At 42.0% G+C, this 23274-nt stretch overlaps 1 protein-coding gene across 2 annotated transcripts in view; it reads right to left on the reverse strand.

The window, feature by feature from the left end:
- LOC126483845 (chitin synthase chs-2) overlaps positions 1-23274 on the reverse strand; it is a 347785-nt gene that overhangs the window by 97536 nt on the left and 226975 nt on the right. For both annotated transcript variants that reach the window (XM_050107058.1, XM_050107057.1), the window contains exon 2: positions 12544-12632. In XM_050107058.1, the coding sequence (XP_049963015.1) occupies positions 12544-12626 (83 nt within the window). In that variant the 5' untranslated portion in view covers positions 12627-12632. The remainder of the gene's footprint in view (positions 1-12543; positions 12633-23274) is intronic.

Raw genomic sequence — 23274 nt, forward strand, 5'->3', positions numbered from 1 at the left:
TTTGAAAATAGGGATGACTTTTGATGTTTTTAGTTGATCTGGAAAGATGCCTGACTCTAGGGAACAGTTGCATAAGTGAGTAAGGGGGTCAATTATATTTTGTATACAGAGTTTTAGGATTCTGTTCGGTATACCATCAATTCCTGCTGAATATGTTGTCTTTAGTTCTCTAACAGCCTTCAATGTCTCCTCCCTGCTTACTTGGTCCACAAACATTGAAAATTTATTACTGTTGCACTTGTTTACCACTTGATGCTGAGTTGAACTAAAATTAGTTTTTATTAAATTTTCAGCTATCCCAGTGAAGTATTTGTTGAATATGTTTGCTGTTTCTGTAGGCTGTAAAATCTTTTTATTGTTGTGTATCAAGACAATGTTCTCCTCAGTTGTCTTATTTTTGCCAGTTTCTTTTTTAATGATGTCCCACATAGCTTTCACTTTATTTGTAGAATTGTAGTTCCATATTCAATATTCATATATAGCTGCTCACTCGACAAAATATCTATGCATAAGGACAGGAAAGTAGCACAGCCCACACCAATATACAAGAAAGAAATTGAAGTAATCCAATGAAATATTGATTGATTGATTGATTGATTTTTATTGTTGTAGAGTCCTCAGAGATCATCTGAGGCATTACAAAAGTCTATATTACATAGTTAGACCCACATCACCGACAACAATTTGTGGTAAGAGTTAAGAACATATACTGTGTTCGAACATTATGAAATACCTCAAAGAAAATGATCTATTAACACATCTACATGATTATTCTTCAATTCACAGTCAAGTGCCTGGTGGAGGTTTCATCAAACCACATCAAAGCTAGTTTCTACTGTTCCACTCTCCAACAGCACATGTAAAGGAACACCAACAAAATGTTTACACACTCTAAGGAGAAGGTTTGTGATTGAAATGTCATGAGACAGTCCTGCAGCAGCAGCAAAAAAATTAAGTATTTGCCAAAAAATCACAGTCTTTGGTTTGCTTTGCCTACGACGTTATCAATGTGATTTTTCCAATTTAAGTTCTTCATAACTGTAATCCCTAAGTAGCTGAGTTTACAGAGTTTAGATTTGTGTGATTTATCTTTTAACCAAAATTTAGTGTATTCTATACAGTACTTGTGTGGATGAGTTCACACTTTTCATGATTTAGAGTTAATTGACACTTTTTGCACCATGTAGACATCTTGTCCAAATCATTTTGCAATTCGTTTTGACCATCTGATGACTTTACATGTTGGTAAATGACAGCATCATCTGTAAACAATCTAAGAGGACTGTTCTCAGATTGTCTTCTATATCATTTATATAGATCATGAACAACAAAGGGCCAATAACACTTCCTTGAGAAAAGCAAGGTATTACTTCTGTTTTACTCAATGACTGTCCATCATTATTACAAACTGTAATATTTCTGACATGAAATAACGAATAGAGTCACACAGCTGAGATGATTCTCCATAGACACGCAATATAATTAGAAGTTGCTTGCAAGGAATGGTGTCAGAAACATTATGGAAATCTAAAAATTTGGAATTAATTTGATGTCCCCTGTCGGTAGCACTCATTACTTTATGAAACTAAATAGCTAGTTGCGTTTTTCAGGAACGATATTTTCTGAATCTGTGTTGGCTATTTGTCAAGAAATCGTTTTCTTCAAGGTGATTCATAATGTTCGAGTACTTTACATGTTACAAAATTCTACTGCAAATTGACGTTAGTGATCTGAGTCTGTAATTTAGCTGATTACTACTATTTCTTTTCTTGGATATTGGTGTGACGTGTGTAACTTTGGATGTAGATTTTTCCACGAGCGAGCGGTTGTGTATGATTTCTAAGTATGGAATCGGAGTGTTACAGTGAGCCTGTCTTCGGCAGATGTAGCAGTTCTTAAGTGAATATTGTGCTTTGTGATATGAGGATACACTTCACTGAGCACATAATGAAATGTATGCTCATCCATTCTTAAGTAATTGATGTACGACTTGACATCCTCCACTATAAGCTCACATACCAAGTTTTGTTGAATGCTTTTATCGTGTCGTCGTAAAACCCACGGCTTCACCCAGGTATTTCCTCCCTCCCCTCCCCCCCCCCCCCCCCCCCACTTGTCTTTCGCATGTCATCAGTAACATCGTCATTGTTTGTTATCGCGCAGTGAAGGTATTGATTGTTTCTTGCCAGTGGTATGCTTTACATACTACCAGACTCTCTTTGGGTTTTCTGCCAGATTTTGAGACGGAGTTTTGATGTGGAAACTATCTGTTTTATATGTGTTATGTATCGCCCATTTATACTAATATGTAATTAACATATCTGTCTTATCATGCTCTTATGTTATCTATATGTGTGTATATAAAAAAACAGCACTGACTGCATCAGTTTACTTAATGATGGACAAGAAAATAAAAACAGCATAAATTACGGACCATGTCACGATACGAGCCCAAGGAAATGGCATATTGTGTCACAAGCAGCAGTGCTCCATGGTAGCTTCTTACCGTGAAATCTAGATACACTGTCTAATTTGAGCTTCGATGTCACAACAGTGAAAAGTAGAATGTACTATGTGAACAAGCAGCTAGTGATAAAATAAGTCATTAATAATGGGACCCATAGTTATACTCCTGTTTACTTTGATAAATCACCACATTTATTTAACAGTGTAGGCTGATGCCCACTTGTACAGGTAGTTGCTGTTTAATTTTTGTCCAATCCACATAGAGTCATTGTTGAGCAGCTGGAAAGATTCCATGCAGTTCTTCAGTCAAGCTAATATTCAGCAGACTATTTTATGTGTGTATAAGTTGGAAGAGGGATGAGGAGTCACGGATGATTTGAGCCGAAACAGTGACCGATAAACAACAAAACTGTGACAGATTGTTATTTGTGGCGTAGTTTCCAACTAAAATTTGCCGGCCGCTGTGGGCGAGCGGTTCTAGTCTGGAACCACGCTGCTGCCAAGGTCGCAGGTTCGAATCCTGCCTCGAGCATAGATGTGTGTGACGTCCTTAGGTTAGTTAGGTTTAAGTAGTTCTAAATTTAGGGGACTAATAACCTCAGATGTTAAGTCCAATAGTGCTTAGAGCCATCCGAACCATCTGAACTAAAATTCCTTATGTTCAGAATTTTGAAATCAGAAGTCGTTGTGGAAAAGCCCATATAGAAATTTTCTCTCTGTCTCTCTTCTTCTATTTTTTGTCTGCTTGGGTTCCTACAGTATATATTTCGTTAGAGGATAATGAAATTTGTGTACATAAACGGATAGTGCGCAATGAATACTTAACAAATATGTGAAACAGAAGCTCCATATTTTCACGAGTCATTGATAAAAGCCAGTACATCTACATTAGAGTTGTGGCGATTTTAGTGAATGAGTCGTTCATTTGAACGACTCTAAATAAAGAATCGTAAGAATCGAATCGTGATACGGACGAATCGTCGTTCAAAAGAATCGTAAGAACGATTGTGCGTTTCCGAGTCGTGACGATTCCAAGTTCCAACGATTCTTAGTACGCTATAAGGCAACTTCTGAATCATGCCGAGTCGTGCTGAACGATTACGACCGCCAGACAGCAGTCTAGTGGAGGATGCGTGTGAACAAACGAAGCTCGGAACGAACCAACGAAGTTCGTGGGCCGTAATCGTAATATTACTCGTGAAAGCCATGCTGACTGACACTTGGCGGTGGCTGACGGGAACGAGCGTAAAGGCATTTTCCATTTACTATCGCTACCATCAGCCACCGCGCCGACGTCAGCTTAGTTTGCGCGAGTAATACACAAACTGGTGATGACAGAAACGATATGCAGTGAGTACACAGCTCCCAATACACACGATTAAAATCAAGAAATCCAAGTATGATGAATAAATATGTACGTCTTATTTGTTGCAGATGCAATGCAAAACACACACACCTTCTTTACACATGAGCAATAGCACTTTATCTATTATATTTCGCGTATCTCGAAAACGGCCCTAACGATTTGGATGAAAATTTGTACGAGGGCAGTTCAATAAGTAATGCAACACATTTTTTTCTGAAACAGGGGTTGTTTTATTCAGCATTGAAATACACCAGGTTATTCCCCAATATTTTAGCTACACAACACTATTTTTCAACGTAATCTCCATTCAATGCTACGGCCTTACGCCACCTTGAAATGAGGGCCTGTATGCCTGCACGGTACCATTCCACTGGTCGATGTCGGAGCCAACGTCGTACTGCATCAATAACTTCTTCATCATCCGCGTAGTGCCTCCCACGGATTGCGTCCTTCAATGGGCCAAACATATGGAAATCCGACGGTGCGAGATCGGGGCTGTAGGGTGCATGAGGAAGAACAGTCCACTGAAGTTTTGTGAGCTCCTCTCGGGTGCGAAGACTTGTGTGAGGTCTTGCGTTGTCATGAAGAAGGAGAAGTTCGTTCAGATTTTTGTGCCTACGAACACGCTTAAGTCGTTTCTTCAATTTCTGAAGAGTAGCACAATACACTTCAGAGTTGATCGTTTGACCATAGGGAAGGATATCGAACAGAATAACCCCTTCAGCGTCCCAGAAGACTGTAACCATGACTTTACCGGCTGAGGGTATGGCTTTAAACTTTTTCTTGGTAGGGGAGTGGGTGTGGCGCCACTCCATTGATTGTCATTTTGTTTCAGGTTCGAAGTGATGAACCCATGTTTCATCGCCTGTAACAATCTTTGACAAGAAATTGTCACCCTCAGCCACATGACGATCAAGCAATTCCGCACAGGTGGTTCTCCTTTGCTCTTTATGGTGTTCGGTTAGACAACGAGGGACCCAGCGGGAACAAACCTTTGAATATCCCAAGTGGGGAACAATTGAGACAGCACTACCAACAGAGATGTCAAGTTGAGCACTGAGTTGTTTGATGGTGATCCGTCGATCATCTCGAACGAGTGTGTTCGCACTCTCCACCATTGCAGGAGTCACAGCTGTGCACGGCCGGCCCACACGCGGGAGATCAGACAGTCTTGCTTGACCTTGCAGCGATGATGACACATGCTTTGCCCAACAACTCACCGTGCTTTTGTCCACTGCCAGATCACCGTAGACATTCTGCAAGCGCCTATGAATATCTGAGATGCCCTGGTTTTCCGCCAAAAGAAACTCGATCACTGCCCGTTGTTTGCAACGCACATCCATTACAGACGCCATTTTAACAGCTCCGTACAGCGCTGCCACCTGTCGGAAGTCAATGAAACTATACGAGACGAAGCGGGAATGTTTGAAAATATTCCACAAGAAATCTTCGGTTTTTTCAACCAAAATTGGCCGAGAAAAAAAATGTGTTGCATTACTTATTGAACTGCCCTCGTATTTAGACTGGTTTTTGCTTTTTGGGTTCACCTACATAATTCCATTCTTTCGTAAAAAGTCAATTTTACAATATATATATCCTACATAGTTCCATTCGTAAAAACGCAATTTTATATTATAAAAACGCTATTTCACATGTTTTTATAACGCCATCTCATAAAACTTTGTTAGTACGTGTTGAATGTAGTTAAGGTTTTGGTTTTTATGATTATCTGTATATAGGTGTCTTTCCTTACAGCACGCGATTTTACAAAAAATAATTTTTTAAACAAAAACGCGAATTTTGTGTTTCTTGGGAATGGCTTTAACAGTTTGGATAAAATTTTATATTTAGATACGGATTTTGATTTTTAAGTTTATCTATGTTGGTGTGTTTCCTAAAAAACTCGATTTTACGCAATAAGTATTTTATATCGCAATTTCACAAATCTTTGTTACTATTGGATGTTACAGTAGAGGTGTGTCAAAATTTTGTGAGATGGCGGTATAACATTATCCGAATACGAACACGTGGACTTACCGTAGATCCAATAGTAACAATCATCCCAGATATGTTTTAGGTTAGACATGGTTTCCTCTGATCGTTGCTATCTTGGAAATGAAAATTTATATTTAGTTAACTGTTTGCTTTCAACTTTATTTGAATAAGTAGCATCTACCAAAAAATACGATTTTACAAAAAGAAACAGAGGTAAGCTCGGTCTTCCACACATTATGGTAATAACAAGAGTAATATGCACATTACAGCATTAGATTACTGATTACTTGCATAATTGTATCAAAGTTTCTTGTCTAAACACAGTTCAAAGCAAGTATTGTCACAAACATATACAGTTCAGGCTCAGTTCGCGTAAAAGTTCTACACATACACACACGCACACACACACAACACAGTTTATAAATTATAGTTCAAAAACATTATCTTTCTTAACTCCCTCGATGTTAGACGTGAGAGTGTTTCCAGCCCTTGAAAAAACACACTCACAAGGAACTGAGCTCTCCACCACACACAAGCGTCTTAACATGAGCTGGTACAGTCTCGGGTAGTATATCCTATGTTCACTCCACCATCTAAAAGGGTCTGCCTTTCTTACTAAAGGCTGAATTTCGATATACTTGTCCAATTGTATTATTGTAGACGTCATGGGTGTAACAGTTTGACTCGAAGAGCGTTGAACACTGGAGTAAAAATCTTTCCAAAATAAATCTTCCTCCGTGTCTGCTGATTGTTCCTGTTCTTCAGGCTGTTTTGCCACATCATCGCTGGATGTTCTTAATACTGCAGCTTTTTGTATAACAGACTGTTTTGCTTTGTTGTACGAATTTGTTGACAGAAACGCTTGCTTTTTAAATCTGGGATTATATTTCATAATAAAGCAGCTGTCAGCCCTCACACACTGCAAATTTAGCTTAACTTTTGTTTCGTCGAAATACAAAGCATAGGTATTTTGCTTTTAATTTGTCTGAGAACTTGCTTCTGCCACTACTATTTATGTGAGAAGACGACATACTTCTGAAGTGTACGATACAATCGTATACATCGACATTACTTCACTGCTAGTTTGCTAATGCTGTTAGTTCCACCAGTGCTGCCACTAAATGGCTGTCACACTCGACCAATATTACAGAGCCTACAATACCTTTCTTGGCGGATCGCCGTGTAATACCATCTTTAAACAAAAGCTTTTTAATTAATAATTTCATGTTCGAGTTTTCGAAAATTATCGTGTTCAGATTCATATCAAATTTTAGTGAAGTAATGTCACTGTATACGATTGAATCCTACTGTTTAGAAGTATGTCGTCTTCTCACGTAAATAGTAGTGACAGTTGCAAGTTCTCATACAAATTAAAAGCAAAATACGTATGCTTTGTATTTAGAAGAAATTAAAGTTAAGCTAAATTTGCTGTGTGGGAGGGCTGTCAGCTGCGTTATGAATTACAAGGGTGATGTGGACTTGGAAAGACATCTTAGCACAGAAAAACATAGGATGATATGAGCCAAACCACGTCTGCCTCACTGCTAGATTTTGTTACTATAAAACAGACGTCTGCAGTTAGATACGTTCAAGCCACACAACCAGACTGGCATACCACGTAATTTTGCACCACCTTTCGCACAAATAGACTCCTCTTTCCTGGCATACTGAAATAAAACAATAGATGCAATAAAATTAAACGTGACCCCTCATCAATTAAGGCATTACACGTATATATCGAGAATCACACTTGTAACGTCATATGCATGTTTACTCATAAATAAACTATTTCTGGCATATCTTATCATGACACAGTTCGATTCTAACCCCATTGACAATTTCAGACATGTCCTGCCATCTGTGAGTAAGATGTAGAACTTTTTGCATTCCGTAAGAATCGTGCCATCGCAGACTAGAATGAATCGTGAAAGAATCGTGAACGAATAGTAGGAATCGATTCGCAATGTAAGATTGAATCGTAGGAATCGAATCGAGAAAAAGAATCGTGTTGCCTAACTCTAATTACATGCCGACGACGTCGCTGGAGTGGTTACACCGGTTCCCGTCAGATTACTGAAGTTAAGCACTTTCGGGTTTGGTTAGCACTTGGACGGTGACTGTCCAGTGTGCTGAATGCTGTTGGCAAGCATGGTGCACTCAACCCTTGTGAGACCAATCGAGTAGCTACTTGACTAAGGAGTAGCAGCTTTAGTGTCGTAAACTGACAACGGCCGGGAGTGCAGTGTGCTGACCGCATGTCTCTCCATATCCGCATCCAGTGATTGCCCGGTTGGTACTGTTGGGTCTTTCGAGGTCTGTTCAGACGGGGAGAGAGAGAGAGAGTACATCTACAAAACTACTCCACAATTCACTTGGCTGAATGTTGATCGAACACTTTCGAACTATTTCCCTTCCATTCCGCTCTCGAGTAGCACATGGAAAAAGCGGATACCTAAATTTTTCTGTGAGAGCTCTGAGTTCTCTTGTTTTATGACGGTGATTATGTCTTCTATGTAGGTGAGAGTAACAAAATATTTTCGCATTCGGAGGGGGAAGTTTGTGACTGAAATTTCATGAAAATATTTCACTGGATCGAAAAATTCCTATTTTTAAGTGATTGCAACTCTCGTATCACAGCTGACACTCTCTCCGCTGTAATATCAAATGAGCTGCCCTTGTTTGAACTTTTCCGATATCCACTATCTGGTAGAGATCCCATACCGCGCAGCAATACTACTCAGGAGAGGTCTGTCAAGCGTAGTGTAGGCAGACTCTTTAGTAGGTCTGTTACATCTTCTAAGTGTTCTGATAATACAGGGCAGTCTATAGTTCGCCTTCCCCACATTTTCTGTGAAGGTTCCAATTTAAGTTGTTCGTAATGTAATCCCTAGGTATTTAGTTGAATGGACAACATTTAAATTTGGGTGTTTTTCGCGCAACCGAAATTTAACGGATTCGTTTTAGTACTCATGTGGAGTACCTCACACTTGTTACTGAGTAAAAAAAAATTGCCCCTTTCCACACCGTACAGATATCTCTTCTACATCATTTTGCAATTTGTTTTGATCCTCTAGTGAATTTACTAGACGATAAACGATAGAATCGTCTGAAAACAGAGTAAGTCAGCTGCTGAGATTGTCTCCTAAATCGTTTATAGAATAGGAACAGTACTTCCATGGAGAAGCCACAATGAATCATAGTGATAAGTGTGGTGGAATAGGAGCTATGTTCTGATCTATAGCAACTACAGATCAAAACATGGTTCCTGTTCCACCACACATCTGACCTATGGCAACAATAGATCAGAATATGGTTCCTATTTCACCACGCATATCACTATGATTCATTGTGCCTCTCTCCAAGGAAGTGCTGTTTCAAATCTATAAACGATTATGTACGTATCTGACGTAGAAAATAATAGTCTTTTTTGCGATGTTGCGCCTCGAAACCAAATGTTGCTAGTGCGTATGGAATGTTAAAAACTGTAAGTTTCTTTGGCTAAATTGTGCTCAAAAGAGTTATCGCAAAGCGAACGTAACGCATCGCGAGAACCTGCGTATGTTCTACGCCCGGTACTTAGGCATCACGCAAAGACTTCGTTGGTGATTCCGACGCATGGTTAGAAAAGGAACACTTGGTAACACTTCCAAGTAACGCTTTCACTAATCAAAACATACCTGTGGCCAACTTTCCTCGCCAGATATTCGTGAATTAGCGAAGACTGCAAATTTAATTGCGTTCTCCCTTATTTTCTATGGAATGCCGACCTTGATTTGTATACTATTGTCCGAGTGTATGCCTGTTTTAGTAAGTCCGTTAATGCAATTTCAGAATGCCACAGTGATGGAGAAGTAAACACCATTATTAACTTGAAGTTACAGCGAGATTGAACACGGTTTTGTTGAAGGAATTAGCCTGCAAATCACCATGGTCAAATTGCATCTTGAATGTGCCTGTTTCTGAATACAGGCCATGTGTCTGAGCACTGTACTGTTTCACTCAACCACGGTTGCTCCTTTAAATTTCATACTAATTCTTCACGGAAAGAAAGCGCTAATAGAGATATGAAGACTTTACATCTGCGCGCTCTAGTTATGTCTTTCCCTGTCAACATTTATTTATAAGTTGCGTTTTCAGTCAATACAACGTGTTAGTAGTCTACCATTTCGGCAGCCAGTGCTCCTTGCCACAATGACAATAAAAAGCTAGCATGACCTAGTTGATAATGAACGAACTGCTTTACATGTTCGTGAGAGTTCCCCCTCATGTGACAATTTTACAAGAATGTACCGGCTTCAAATACCCATTCAGTCAGCGAATACCTGAGCCTACAGTATTATCACTCCATACCTGAACCGAAACGAACTGTTAGAATTCACGCGAACGTAACTTAGTTATAAGTGTGCATCATAACATATGGCGTTTTCCGGTCTGTGAGAACGTTCTAACAGATGCCAAACTAGAAAATTAAAGAAAGAACAAAGCAGCTGTGCTCAATTTGTAACGTGCCAGTGTTCCCTCCATCGCCCCACCAATTGCATAATTCCCTCAATTTTTTCCTTGCATATGCATTACAACCTCACTGACTAAATTTTTGGGTACTCCAGTATATATCTAGGAAACCGCCTACTTCATTCATATTACGCACAAAAAGGTGTGTGTACACACATTAAAGAAACATTTTTGAGCGACGTTACTATGGGACAGTTCTTATAGTCGCGAGACAAGTTCGGGCTCCGATATCCCCTGCCAAACACTTCAGTTGGGTATCCTCTCATCCCACGTCCGAGTTCGCTTTGCGACTTGGCAGAAAAAGATCCGAAAGGTCTACAATGGCCAGCCTCACTTAACTCGAGCGAGGAATGAACCGTCAGAAACATCGACAAAATCAGTAATCATTTTCTCTTCCACTCTTTTTTTACGGACTCAATTTTTATCCATATATAAATAGTCCTTCGACTTCAGAGTCAGTCTGCTGTGGTTTATAAGCCCTACTTATTATTTTATTTCGGCCCAGTGGCTCAGTGGAAAAAAAGTGGGGAGGTGCCAGACTACGGATCCATAGGTCCTGGGTTCGATCCTCGGTTAATTCTAGAGTTTTCATGAGTCACTTTTCATTCTTTCACCTCTGTCAGTGTTTCTTAATGTGAAAAATACCAAATTCCGTTGTGGTTGGGAATCCAAGTAAAAATGTAAGTTCCCTTATAACTGGCTGGATTAGTCAGTTCACAGGCAACGTCATACCACTTGTAAAATGACCTTGCCTAGTAAAGCCCTGTGATGTTTAAACCAGCCTTCGAGTTCGTATAGATCTGCATGACTACTCTGCAGTTCACACATGAGTGAACAGCGGAAGGTTTATAGAATCACCTTCAGACTATTCCTCTACCGTTCCAGTCTCGAACAGCATGCGGGAAAAACGAACACTTAGATCTTTCCGTTCGAATGTTTGTTTCTCTTATTTTATTGCGATGTTCATTTCTCCCTGAGTAGTTTGGGGCCAACAAAATGTTTTCGCATTGAGAGGAGAAAGTTGGTGATTGAAATATCGTTAAAATATTTTGCCGCAATGAAAAACGCCTTTCTTTTAATGATTGCCACCCCAATTTGCGTATCATATCCGTGACACTCTCTCCCTTATAATACAAAATGAACTGCCCTTCTCTGAACTTTTTCGATGTCCTCCGTCAATCCTATCTGATACAGATCCCATACTGCCAGCAGTACTCCAGAAGAGGACGGACAAGTGCAGTGCAGGCAGTCTCTTTAGTAGACCTGTTGCATCTTCTAAATGTTCTGCCAATAAAACTCAGTCTTTGGTTCGTTTTCCCCATAGCACATTTATGTATTCGTTCTAATTTAAGTTGTTCGTACTTGTAATCCTTAGGTGTTTACTTGAAGTGACAGCCTTTAGATTTGTGTGCCTTTTCGTGTTACTGAAATTTAAGGGATTCATTTTAGTACCCATGTAGATGACCCCACACTTTTCCTTATCTAGAGTCATGGCAACTTTACTACCCAGTTGCTGTGAGGCAGTGACTCAGTGACTCAAAAGGTGAATGTCATCCTCGGTCGGTCTAAGAATTTGTTCTTTCATTTATCGTTTCTTTCGCCTCTGGAAATGATTAAATGATGTGAAAAGGCAAGAGCGTACCACTTTTGACAGGATCGTGCTTAGTAAAGCATTGTGGTGTTCAATGTTCGGCTTGATTAAGCTTTACCTTACAACTGTGTAATAAAACTTGGTAGCCGAAAGATTTCACAATTGTGTTTTATATTTTTGTTTTAAATCCCACTCATTGAACACAGTCTCTAAATTACCTCTTTGCTCTATTAGGGGATTGCTGGACTTAACTGTGGAGGTGAAATAAATCTTCAGTATAAGACAAGAAAGAAAATATTGCTAAAGTTCTATTAGATAACAGTAGTGCCTCGAGTACCGTACGAATGTGTATAAACTGGATCTCATCTGAAAAGGAAAACTCAAATATAGCCTACATGCAGCTTAAATAAAGTTCCTAGGAAAAGTGAAAGGTCGTACTTTACCAGACAGGCAGTAAAACGAAGGCATCAGACAAGAGCTGCGATGGCTTGCATTACATCCGATTGCCTCGGTCTGTTTTGGACGTCGTTTCAGTGACCGTGGGCTTCTTCTCTAAGCCAATCTTTTCCTGGAGCGTAATGTCGCCACTCTAGCCAGACTTGTAGGTACTCACCTTCCGCCGTACAGGGGGGTGGTCTCGTCGTCATCGTCGGAGAAGTTGTCGTCGCTCATGTCGTTTCCTTTCACCGCCGCCATGGCCGCCTGTAACAACGGCAAAATATCACCCAGTGATACAACGGAACAATCAGCCAAGAGGAGAGCTATCTAAAGCAGTACGATTAATTGACATTGACTGAGTGTTTAAATTAACAAATACCGGTGCTCGTGTGACTTCGCAGACAAGGAACATAATTTTTTGTTTATCTACATATTTATTTTATAGCGTCTTTTTGAAAATGTTCGCCGGCCCGAGTGGCCGAGCGATTCTAGACGCTACAGTCTGGAACCGCGTGACCGCTACGATTGCAGGTTCGAATCCTGCCTCGGGCATGGATGTGTGTGATGTCCTTAGGTTAGTTAGGTTTAAGTAGTTCTAAGTTCTAGGGAACTGATGACCTCAGCAGTTAAGTCCCATAGTGCTCAGAGCCATTTGAACCATTTTTTGAAAATGTTCATTTTAGCCCTTCTGGTCCTCAGTGGCCTAATTACAGCCCAGAAAAGAGCGAATTGACAGATCTGCAGTTGCAGTTCGCGAGTTTCGTCTAATCTGTTCTCCATCGTGGGATTCATTGTTCACAACAGTAACTCCTTCGGATGAAACTGAAACATTCAATCTGTGAACGCTAGAAGGAAGAAAGATCTACACTTGGACAACACTTTCTTAAGCACTCTACGGAAATGTGTGCAATATTCAGCAGCTTTCACTTTCAATAGTGATAAACTCCAAGCCTTCAAGTCTTAAGTCGAGGAGTTTCCCTGAGGTACACTCCTTCTGTTCTGCACATGACTTCCTCCCAGTAGTTGAGAACGTTTCTCTGTGATGCCTCATTTATTCGTACAATCTCTTGCAATTTTTTCATTGTTTTATTAATTCTTTCGTTCTTTTGTTAGTAAATTTTCTAATCAGCATTCTGTAAATTGTGTAGTGATTCATTCCATGTAGCTTTGGTTCAAATGGTCCCACGAAAAATGATAGATAAATAAAACAAATAAAATAAAAATTAATTGATGGGAAGCATTACGCAAGACACCATTCGTGTTGTTCTGTAGAATGGCTCCGGTGATACGAACGATAAACTTATCCACAGAAGGAAGACTATGACCACGCAGAGGTTACTTCAAGTTCAGGAATAAGTCCACGTCTGAGAGACCAATCTGTGCAGTTAGCGTACGCTCTTTAGCCACGTGGGACTGAGCATTCAACAGACAACTTAGGGGTGAACGCTGCGCGATACGCCCAGGTCGTGGCGCCGAAGGGATGTTGGAATCAAACGAATAGTACGTTTGGCCTGTCATTTCACGCGACAGCGTGCAGCTCAGTTTGAAATGGTTGGTTCTGAGCACTATGGGACTCAACTTCTGAGGTCATTAGTCCCATAGAACTTAGAACTAGTTAAACCTAACTAACCTAAGGAGGCAGGATTCGAACCCGCGACCGTAGCGGACTCGCGGTTCCAGACTGCAGCGCCTAGAACCGCACGGCCACTTCGGCCGGCCAGTTTGAAATACTCGTATTCAAGCAGACCAGTGAAAGAAGACATGCTTTCTCAGAAATATGCTTCTCTTTGACACGAGGCGGTCCGAAGCTCAAACCACAGCATCATAAAGAAAATCATTGCACAATTAATCTAAACGTTTTTGTGTGGTCATGACAGCCAGCGGATGCGTTATACCTCAAAATACGTTGCGAAAATAACATATAAATAAGATGTCAAAAATTGTATCTGGTAGCGGTTATTGTGAAACGTATTTATTAATGAGGAGCTGCTCGCAAATGACGTAGCGATTCCGATTTCGGAGATCGGCATCAATGGTCAAGAGAACGCTGCAGTGAACATCGGTCAGAGGTAGGAATGGGAAAAACCGATAGCGGTATTTTAGTTCTGATTAATCAGTATTTTTCGGTATATGTTTGGTCTCGGCTATCATAGGTGTTGTTTTATTTTTAGTAATATCAATTAGCAGTGCTAAAATTTTTGGTTTTTAAATAAACTTTTTACAAAAACGAGTAAGTTTTTATTCGTAAAATTTCCATTGCCGTATTATAGAATGTAGGAAAAGCTACCACTGATATTTTAATAACAATGCCGACAGAAACGAGCAACAAACACATGGCATAAGAATTGGTACAGCATTGCTGAGTCAATAATGAACCTGTTACCGCGTGGCACAGCCCACAGGATGGTACGCTTGTGCATGCAGTGTGCGAGACTTGCCCCATACGGTCTATAATTATGGTAGTTGTATTACAGAGTGGCATCATTACTAGTCGGAAGCATTTTACGAAGTGCGGTACCAATAAGTACAATGCTCTAGTTCCTTTAAAAGATTAAGTGCGGGAGGAGCCACAACAAACCAGAAAACTTAAAACTTAACAGTTCATTCATTGTTTACAATAAAACTCGAAAGTGCCTGTGTAATATTACGTAATATGTCTTTATGTGCTTGGAGATAACGAACAAATTAAAACGAAAAGAAAAGAGTTCTTCAACCTCAGTTTTCACCCTTTAGCACTGACTATTCCCAAAACCCAAATAGTGGTTTGATCCTCGATCACAATATGATTTTTGACAAGAGTTTCAAAAAATTGGAATCAGTAGGAAAATATTGGTGTCTTTTGTGGCATTCAACCACATTACTTTTCATGAAAAGGCGAATGGTGGACGGACTAAGCTTTCTCTGGTTCAAATGGCTCTGAGCACTATGGGACTTCTGAGGTCATCAGTCCCCTAGAACTTAGAACTAATTAAACCTAACTAACCTAAGGACATCACATACACCCATGCCGGACACAGGATTCGAACCTGCGCCCGTAGCAGTCGCGCGGTTCCATACTGAAGCGCCTAGAACCGCTCAGCCACTCCGGCCGGCAAGCTTTCTCTCATATGCTTATATGGCTCTGAGCACTATGGGACTCAACTGCTGAGGTCATTAGTCCCCTAGAACTTAGAACTAGTTAAACCTAACTAACCTAAGGACATCACAAGCATCCATGCCCGAGGCAGGATTCGAACCTGCGACCGTAGCGGTCTTGCGGTTCCAGACTGCAGCGCCTTTAACCGCACGGCCACTTCGGCCGGCTCATATGCTTATAAGTGTAGTGATTTGACTCTATGTACCTTGAAACTGAGGGAGTCAAAATTCTTGAATCTTTGTTCGAATTCTACGTTTATCACCGGTCATAACAGAAATAAGAAACCGAAAATCGGTTATTTCAGAAACCGGTTATTTTGGGTGATTTTAATACTCATATTAAACTACCGTTGAAAAAAGCCAATAAAACCGAAAACCGGTTGTTTCAGAGACAACCGCCATCCATCGTCGGAAGGGGGTATCACGCGGCACCTAATCACGGTATTCGCGAGGCGATGTTCTAGAAGGCTATGCTACTTTTCCTTCAAGACGAATCGCTACGAAGCAAGAAGACTTAGTTACAGTACCCTCCGCAAGATGGCGCTGTCTGTCGTATGTGCGTGTCGAGACCACGTGACCCAAGGCGGCCGACCTTGCTTGGGCATTCCGCCGTCTGCAGGCGAGCCGAGACGAGGACGCCAAAGGCTAACGGAACGCGGGACGCCCCCACCAGCCGGCAGTGGAATCGATTTCATCAAGTACGAGTAAAAGGGCCGCTAAGTTTTTTGTCGAAGAAATGTTTAAAGAAACATGCCAGTGATAAGTGTGAAGTCCATAAGCCCCTAGATAGAATACTTTAGCTTCTACGTTAGCGACAAATGTCAAGTCCTTGGTACGAAGAAGGTAGCCCTTCAAGTATGCGGACAGTCGTTCAGAAATATTTCGGAACTCACTGGCTATCGTGTTACGTCCTTGATAACGGAAAAGAAGGTAGAGGGCGTCCGGCATCCCCTTTCAGATACTTTGCGCGACATGTGACTTGAAGCTGAAATGTGTAAAAAAACAGCAAATAATCTTTCAACCGTTGTTGTTAAATATTTTGCTTAGCTTTGACTTTATTTCTTAGCGGTAACGTGCATTGTGGAAGATTTTTGGCCCTAGCACCTGTTTTACAACACGGCGGAAATACCAGTAGAACAGTAGGGGCCTGCGGTGTCGGGTTAGTTGGCACACCTGTTGATGTTCGCTGTGTTGTATTGCGGTGTATTAATTAAGGTCACAATCGCATCCAGTTTATGAAATAATTTTAACTGCTTCAGTCACTAATATTTATTAGCAGGATGAGCTTCGGCAGCATGCTGCCATCATCGGGGGCATTACAGTTACATAATGCTTCAAATTAAAGCAGTATTCATGTAACTGTAACGCATATGATGATGAAAGCACGTTGCCAGGACGTGTCGTCCTAATAAATATTTGTGATATGTGACTGAAGCAGATAAAATTATTTCATAAATATAAAATACCGGGTGATCAAAATGTCAGTATAAATTTGAAAACGTAGTAAACCACGGAATAATGTAGATAGAGAGGTAAAAATTGACACACATGCTTGGAATAACATGGGGTTTTATTAGAACAAAAAAAAGTTCACAAAATGTCAGACAGATGGCGCTGGACAGCAATACTGCTACCGTGACGGGTGAGAGGAACGCCGATATGTTACAGAACCGCATCGTCCCGAGACAGGCTGATAAACACCTGCTGGAACATATGATGTTTATGCAGGGGGTGATGATCGTGTGCTCAGCCGCCACTTTCGTCATGCTTGGCCTCCCAGGTCCCCAGACCTCAGTCCGTGCGATTATTGGCTTTGGGGTTACCTGAAGCTGCAAGTGTATCGTGATCGACCGACATCTCTAGGGATGCTGAAAGACAACATCCGACGCCAATGCCTCACCATCGCTCTGGACATGCTTTACAATGCTGTTCACTACATTATTCCTCGACTATAGCTATTGTTGAGGAATGATGGTGGGCATATTGATCATTTCCTGTAAAGAACATCATCTTTGCTTTGTATTACTTTGTTATGCTAATTATTGCTATTCTGATCAGATGAAGCGCCATCTGTCGGACATTTTTTGAACTTTTGTATTTTTTTTTTTTTTTTTGTTCTAATAAAACCCAATGTCATTCCAAGCATGTCTGTCAATTTGTACCTCTCTATCTACACTATTCCTCGATTTATTCAGTTTTCAAATTTATACTGACTTTTTGATCACGCGGTATACTAGCAGACCTCAAAGAAGTTCATAAACATGGATAAAATGAAGAAAAATTAAATCACATCCGAAGCACAGTTTGCATCCTTTAACTTTCAGAGAAAAGGAATATATAGCTTTATTAAAATGAGATTCAACCATGGCAGCTTGTAGCCCTGTCTGCACAGAACTGGTTTGGCAGAACCGTTCAATTCCGAACGCGACGGAAATTCAAGTTATTTTGATCTGCAGGAAGTGCAATTGGCACGGGGAAGTACTGATTAGTCAAGAATGACGTTTCGTCACGTCACTTATATGCAGAAACAATTCAAAAATATAAAATGTTCATTTAGCAGACACTGTTGCCGCGCTGATGTCGTGCCGCTGGCAATTTTCGCTGTCGACCGTCAGACCGACGAGCGGCTTAAGGTCAGTCGGTGACGGGACACGTCGAATCGACCCATCCGCTGTGGAATCAGGAGCGCTCTCTCTCCAACACAACTGCTATCTCTGAATCAGTTGCTCACGATTGTATTTCATCATGTAGTTAGCAAAAACAGACTGCATACTCGATGTAAATCTCGATCACTTTCCACATTTTACATTATTATTTATTTATCGTACGGCATACATTAAGACTTTTTCAATCACAAGAATAGCTATGCATATACAAAGATTACTACTTCAACACATCTCTCCATCGCAGTACAACACAAATGGCAATAGCTGCAGACACATATCAAATTCTTTAATGTAGTTTATCGCACCACTCGTCACTGTCAGGAATTCATCGAAAGGACCCCTGTAGGCACGTGCGGGACATGTTGACACAACCAGAGCAACCAGTTCGACACCAGAATCACAAGACGATGGTGTACACATTTTAGAAATAAAATGTCGCTGATGAAAGCAATACTTCGCTACAGCATGTTACGGTACTGATCAACTAACAGCACGTTCCACGAGAAGTCGGAGCTACGATTCGCGTATAATTACCAGGGGAGCTGACGTAATCCTTCAAAGCGGGTGCTGTTAGCTCCGTGTTACATATGGACACGGCTAACAACGGCACTCATGAATGAGGCCGTGCTACTAAAAGATGGTCGTGCCTTAGGAAAACCAAGTAAAGGACTTGTGCACTTTCTCGCTTGATATGATCCCTATCCGGTGTTCCTACGCAGTACAGGGAAGGGGCCGAGCACCCATGTGGCTGTGGAGTCGAAAAATGGGAAGCCGAGTACATCGTGTTCGTGTGTCACAACTCCGCACGAGCTGCCTCGGTGGAGAGACAAGAACTAGACACAAGGTATGTATTCCACGAACCAGAGAAAACAAAGGTCTCTATAAGAATGTTGGACAGCATTTCTAATTGAGGTCAACAGGAGTGTGAGAGGCAAAACTGAATGCGAAAACAGACCAGGAAAGCCCAATGTGCTGGTAAGGGCCAGTAACACGAATTCCTAGAACAATACATAATAACCGTTAATAAGACTTGGCCGACCTTCCGTCTGGTCGATCTGGTGGACTGGCGCATGATACCACATATGACATAAAAGCTTCAGGAGGCCAGAGACGAGGGACAAAAGATAGATAAGGGGTGATCAGCATATAAGCAGTAAGTAGAAGGCTGTCTCGGCGCCCCTATAGTTAAAAAAAAAAAAAAAAAAAAAAAAAAAAACTGTCTATAAGCGGTAATTTACTGTGATGTAAGTAGCGCTGTAATTTGTTTAGAGTAGAATATGTATTTACGTCTCTGATTTTGTATGTGTGGTTTCGTAGATAGTAGAACGCCCACCTCCCAGTAACTGGAGAGATACTCTCCATTGGCATGCTAAGAGACTGAAAAGCTTAGTACACTACTGGCCATTAAAATTGCTACACCAAGAAGAAATGCAGATGATAAACGGGTATTCATTGGACAAATATATTATACTAGAATTGACATGTGATTACATTTTCACGCAATTTGGGTGCATATATCCTGAGAAATCAGTACCCAGGACAACCATCCCTGGCCGTAATAACGGCCTTGATACGCCTGGGCATTGCGTCAAACAGAGCTTGGATGGCGCGTACAGGTGCAGCTGCCCATGCAGCTTCAACACGATACCACAGTTCATCAAGAGTAGTGACTGGCGTATTGTGACGAGCTAGTATCTCGCCCACCATTGACCAGACGTTTTCAGTTGGTGAGCGATCTGGAGAATGTACTGGCCAGGGCAGCAGTCGAACATTTTCTGTATCCAGAATGGCCCGTACAGGACCTGCAACATGCGGTCGTGCATTATCCTGCTGAAATGTAGGGTTTCGCAGGGATCGAATGAAGGGTAGAGCCACGGGTCGTAACACATCTGAAATGTAATGTCCACTGTTCAAAGTGCCGTCAATGCGAACAAGAGGTGACCGAGACGTGTAACCAATGGCACCCCATACCATCACGCCGGGTGCTACGCCAGTACGGCGATGACGAATACACGCTTCCAATGTGCGTTCACCGCGATGTCGCCAAACACGCATGCGACCATCATGATGCTGTAAACAGAACATGGGTTCATCCGAAAAAATGACGTTTTGCCATTCGTGCACCAAGGTTCGTCTTTGAGTACACCATCGCAGGCGCTCCTGTCCGTGATGCAGTGTCAAGGGTAACCACAGCCATGGTGTCCGAGCTGATAGTCCATGATGCTGCAAATGTCGTCGAACTGTTCGTGCAGATGGTTGTTGTCTTGCAAACGTCCCCATCTGTTGACTGAGGGATCGTGACGTGGCTGCACGATCCGTTACAGCCACGCGGATAAGATGCCTGTCATCTCGACTGCTAGTGATACGAGGCCGTTGGGATCCAGCACGGCGTTCCGTATTACCCTCCTGAACCCACCGATTCCATATTCTGCTAACAGTCATTGGATCTCGATCAACGTGAGCAGCAATGTCGCGATACGATGAACCGCAATCGCGATAGGCTACAATCCGACCTTTATCAGAGTCGGAAACGTGATGGTACGCATTTCTCCTCCTTACACGAGGCATCACAACAACGTTTCACCAGGCAACGCCGGTCAACTGCTGTTTGTGTATGAGAAATCGGTTGGAAACTTTCCTCATGTCAGCACGTTGTAGGTGTCGCCACCGGCGCCAATCTTGTGTGAATGCTCTGAAAAGCTAATCGTTTGCACATCACAGCATCTTCTTCCTGTCGGTTAAATTTCGCGTCTTTAGCACGTCATCTTCGTGGTGTAGCAATTTTAATGACCAGTAGTGAAACTATAATAACACATAATAATAAATGTAGAAGAAGTATTAAACATGGTTGTATCCGCTCCCCAAATGTCAAATAATTTATTTTTTATTTATTACGATTGTAATTTCAGTTATTACTCTTCATAAGGCAGAAGTTCCTAATACAGTTTCTTTTTCGTTTAAATGTTACAGTTATTACATTCCCCAGCCCCATTAGCGGGGGGCCGTGAGTCGGGCTGGTAACGGCTGCGTTACCGTGTTTCAGCCATTGATTTCTGGAAATTGTTGAGACTGAAATAGAATAATTTATGAACTTAAACTAGAGATGGTTATGTTCATGAAAAGACGATGATAATGTGATGTACATTGGAAGCCATAATGGGGATGATGTGCTGTGGGCTCCTGGTAACGGCGAGTGTAGGTTGGGAGGTAGGCTGTATTGGGATGTCGGATGGAGAAGGATGACGCGTCTTTGTGGGAAGAAACTGATAGTGGGGATGCGTCTGTTAGAATAGGAGCAGGATGTCAGCTGGGCGAGGAAAGGATGGGTGGATCCGGGGATGAGTCCATAGTCAGGGAGTGGAAGGTGATTTAAATTCCGCTGGGAAAGGATATGCAGTGCGCGGAGGTGGAGGGCAGGTGGAACCTGTTGGTAGAGGTGTGGCAGCTGCTTAGGGTGCTCAAGGATGGTGGAGGCTGTATGCTGAATATAGGGTGCGGGACTGCATATAGGGTGCAGGTTTAGGAGAGAAGCAGGTGTTCAAAGTATTGAAGGATATGGGGAAATTTGATTAACTGGTAAAGGAGGTGGGTGGGAGATGGTAGACGGGCACAGAAGGCTTGGCGGACTCATGACGCTCTTGACTTGAGCAGGGTGGCAGAATTTTGGAGGAGAGGCCCACAGAACATTGGCATAGGTGGAGATGGGACGGATGAGCGTCTTGTAGGTGCGGAGAACAGTAGTTGGATTTAGTCCCCGCATTCACCCTGTTAGTAGTTTTAGACTATTGTACTCAAATACAAATATCCAAACAGACATAAATACAGCCGCTTGTCCTAACATCAACTAAATAAGAACGGTGTCCAAGTCATACTTTGTATGACGTCATGACTTGGCCACCGTTCACACTTGCTTGATGTTCGGACTAGCGGCTGTATTTATGTATGTGCGGAAATTTGTATTTGAGACTTTTGCCTAGTGCAATCACAGTAATTGAAAAGTAAGCCGGCCGGTGTGGCCGTGCGGTTAAAGGCGCTGCAGTCTGGAACCGCGTGGCCGCTACGGTCGCAGGTTCGAATCCTGCCTCGGGCATGGATGTGTGTGATGTCCTTAGGTTAGTTAGGTTTAAGTAGTTCTAAGTTCTAGGGGACTGATGACCTCAGCAGTTAAGTCCCATAGTGCCCAGAGCCATTTGAACCATTTTTTTGAAAAGTAAATTATTTGATATCTGTAAGCGGTAACAACCACGTTTAATAGTTACATGAGGCCTATGGACCCATCTAGTACCAAATTATAATAAGAGAAGTAGCTACTATTTATCAAAGAAGCACTTTACCTTGTAGTTCCTAGAATATGGGTATTTGATGGACGTAATAAAGGTAATAAATATGCACCGTAAGCATTCGTAGCAGCTGGAAAAAGTTCCATCTCCGCTCATTAACCGGAGACTGAGGGCTTGTAGCTCCGTTTAATCCAGTCCTTCCTCAGGGTACCGTTGTGTGCTCTGTACGCAATTCCTGCGATCGCGAAAGGTCTGCGGTTCGGCGCGGCGCGCGGGCTATTACACTCAGGTTGCGTAAGCTGTCCGCTGCGAGACTTTCACCCCGCTGCCTGGAGCCCTGGAGCCTGCCTCGCCGACCATCCAGACGCCGTCTGCGCCGAACGGAAGGCGCTCTGGCGCCCATCTCCACCAGTGGGTCAAGCACGGCGCAGGAGTACGCCAAGGCGAATGCAGCCGCTCGTTTCGTGAGACGGTTTACTGACGTCAGAGGCGGAGGCCCGCAGAGAACGGTACAATTCCAAGCCACGCTTGTGGTCTGTTAATGTCGAGACTGTATGCGGGAAGGTTGCTGTGGCCATTCTAGACACCGGAATAGTTAACTTAAATGCGCGTCCTTCACAGGCGGTCGAAGCAAGAGGCACGAATCTGTTTTTATTACGTTTCAACACACGTGGCTGTATGGCTATTCTTACTCGGAATGGCCGCGAAAACTTCCGCCTCAACATACACCTGCACACATGTATGAAGTACGAAGTTTTCTGAAATAAAAATTTTATCTGTAATGTCAAATTATTCTCCACGACTATGTAGAGAAGCCAGTGAGAT

The sequence above is a fragment of the Schistocerca serialis genome, chromosome 6 (assembly GCF_023864345.2).
Source record: "Schistocerca serialis cubense isolate TAMUIC-IGC-003099 chromosome 6, iqSchSeri2.2, whole genome shotgun sequence".
Lineage (NCBI taxonomy): Eukaryota > Metazoa > Arthropoda > Insecta > Orthoptera > Acrididae > Schistocerca > Schistocerca serialis.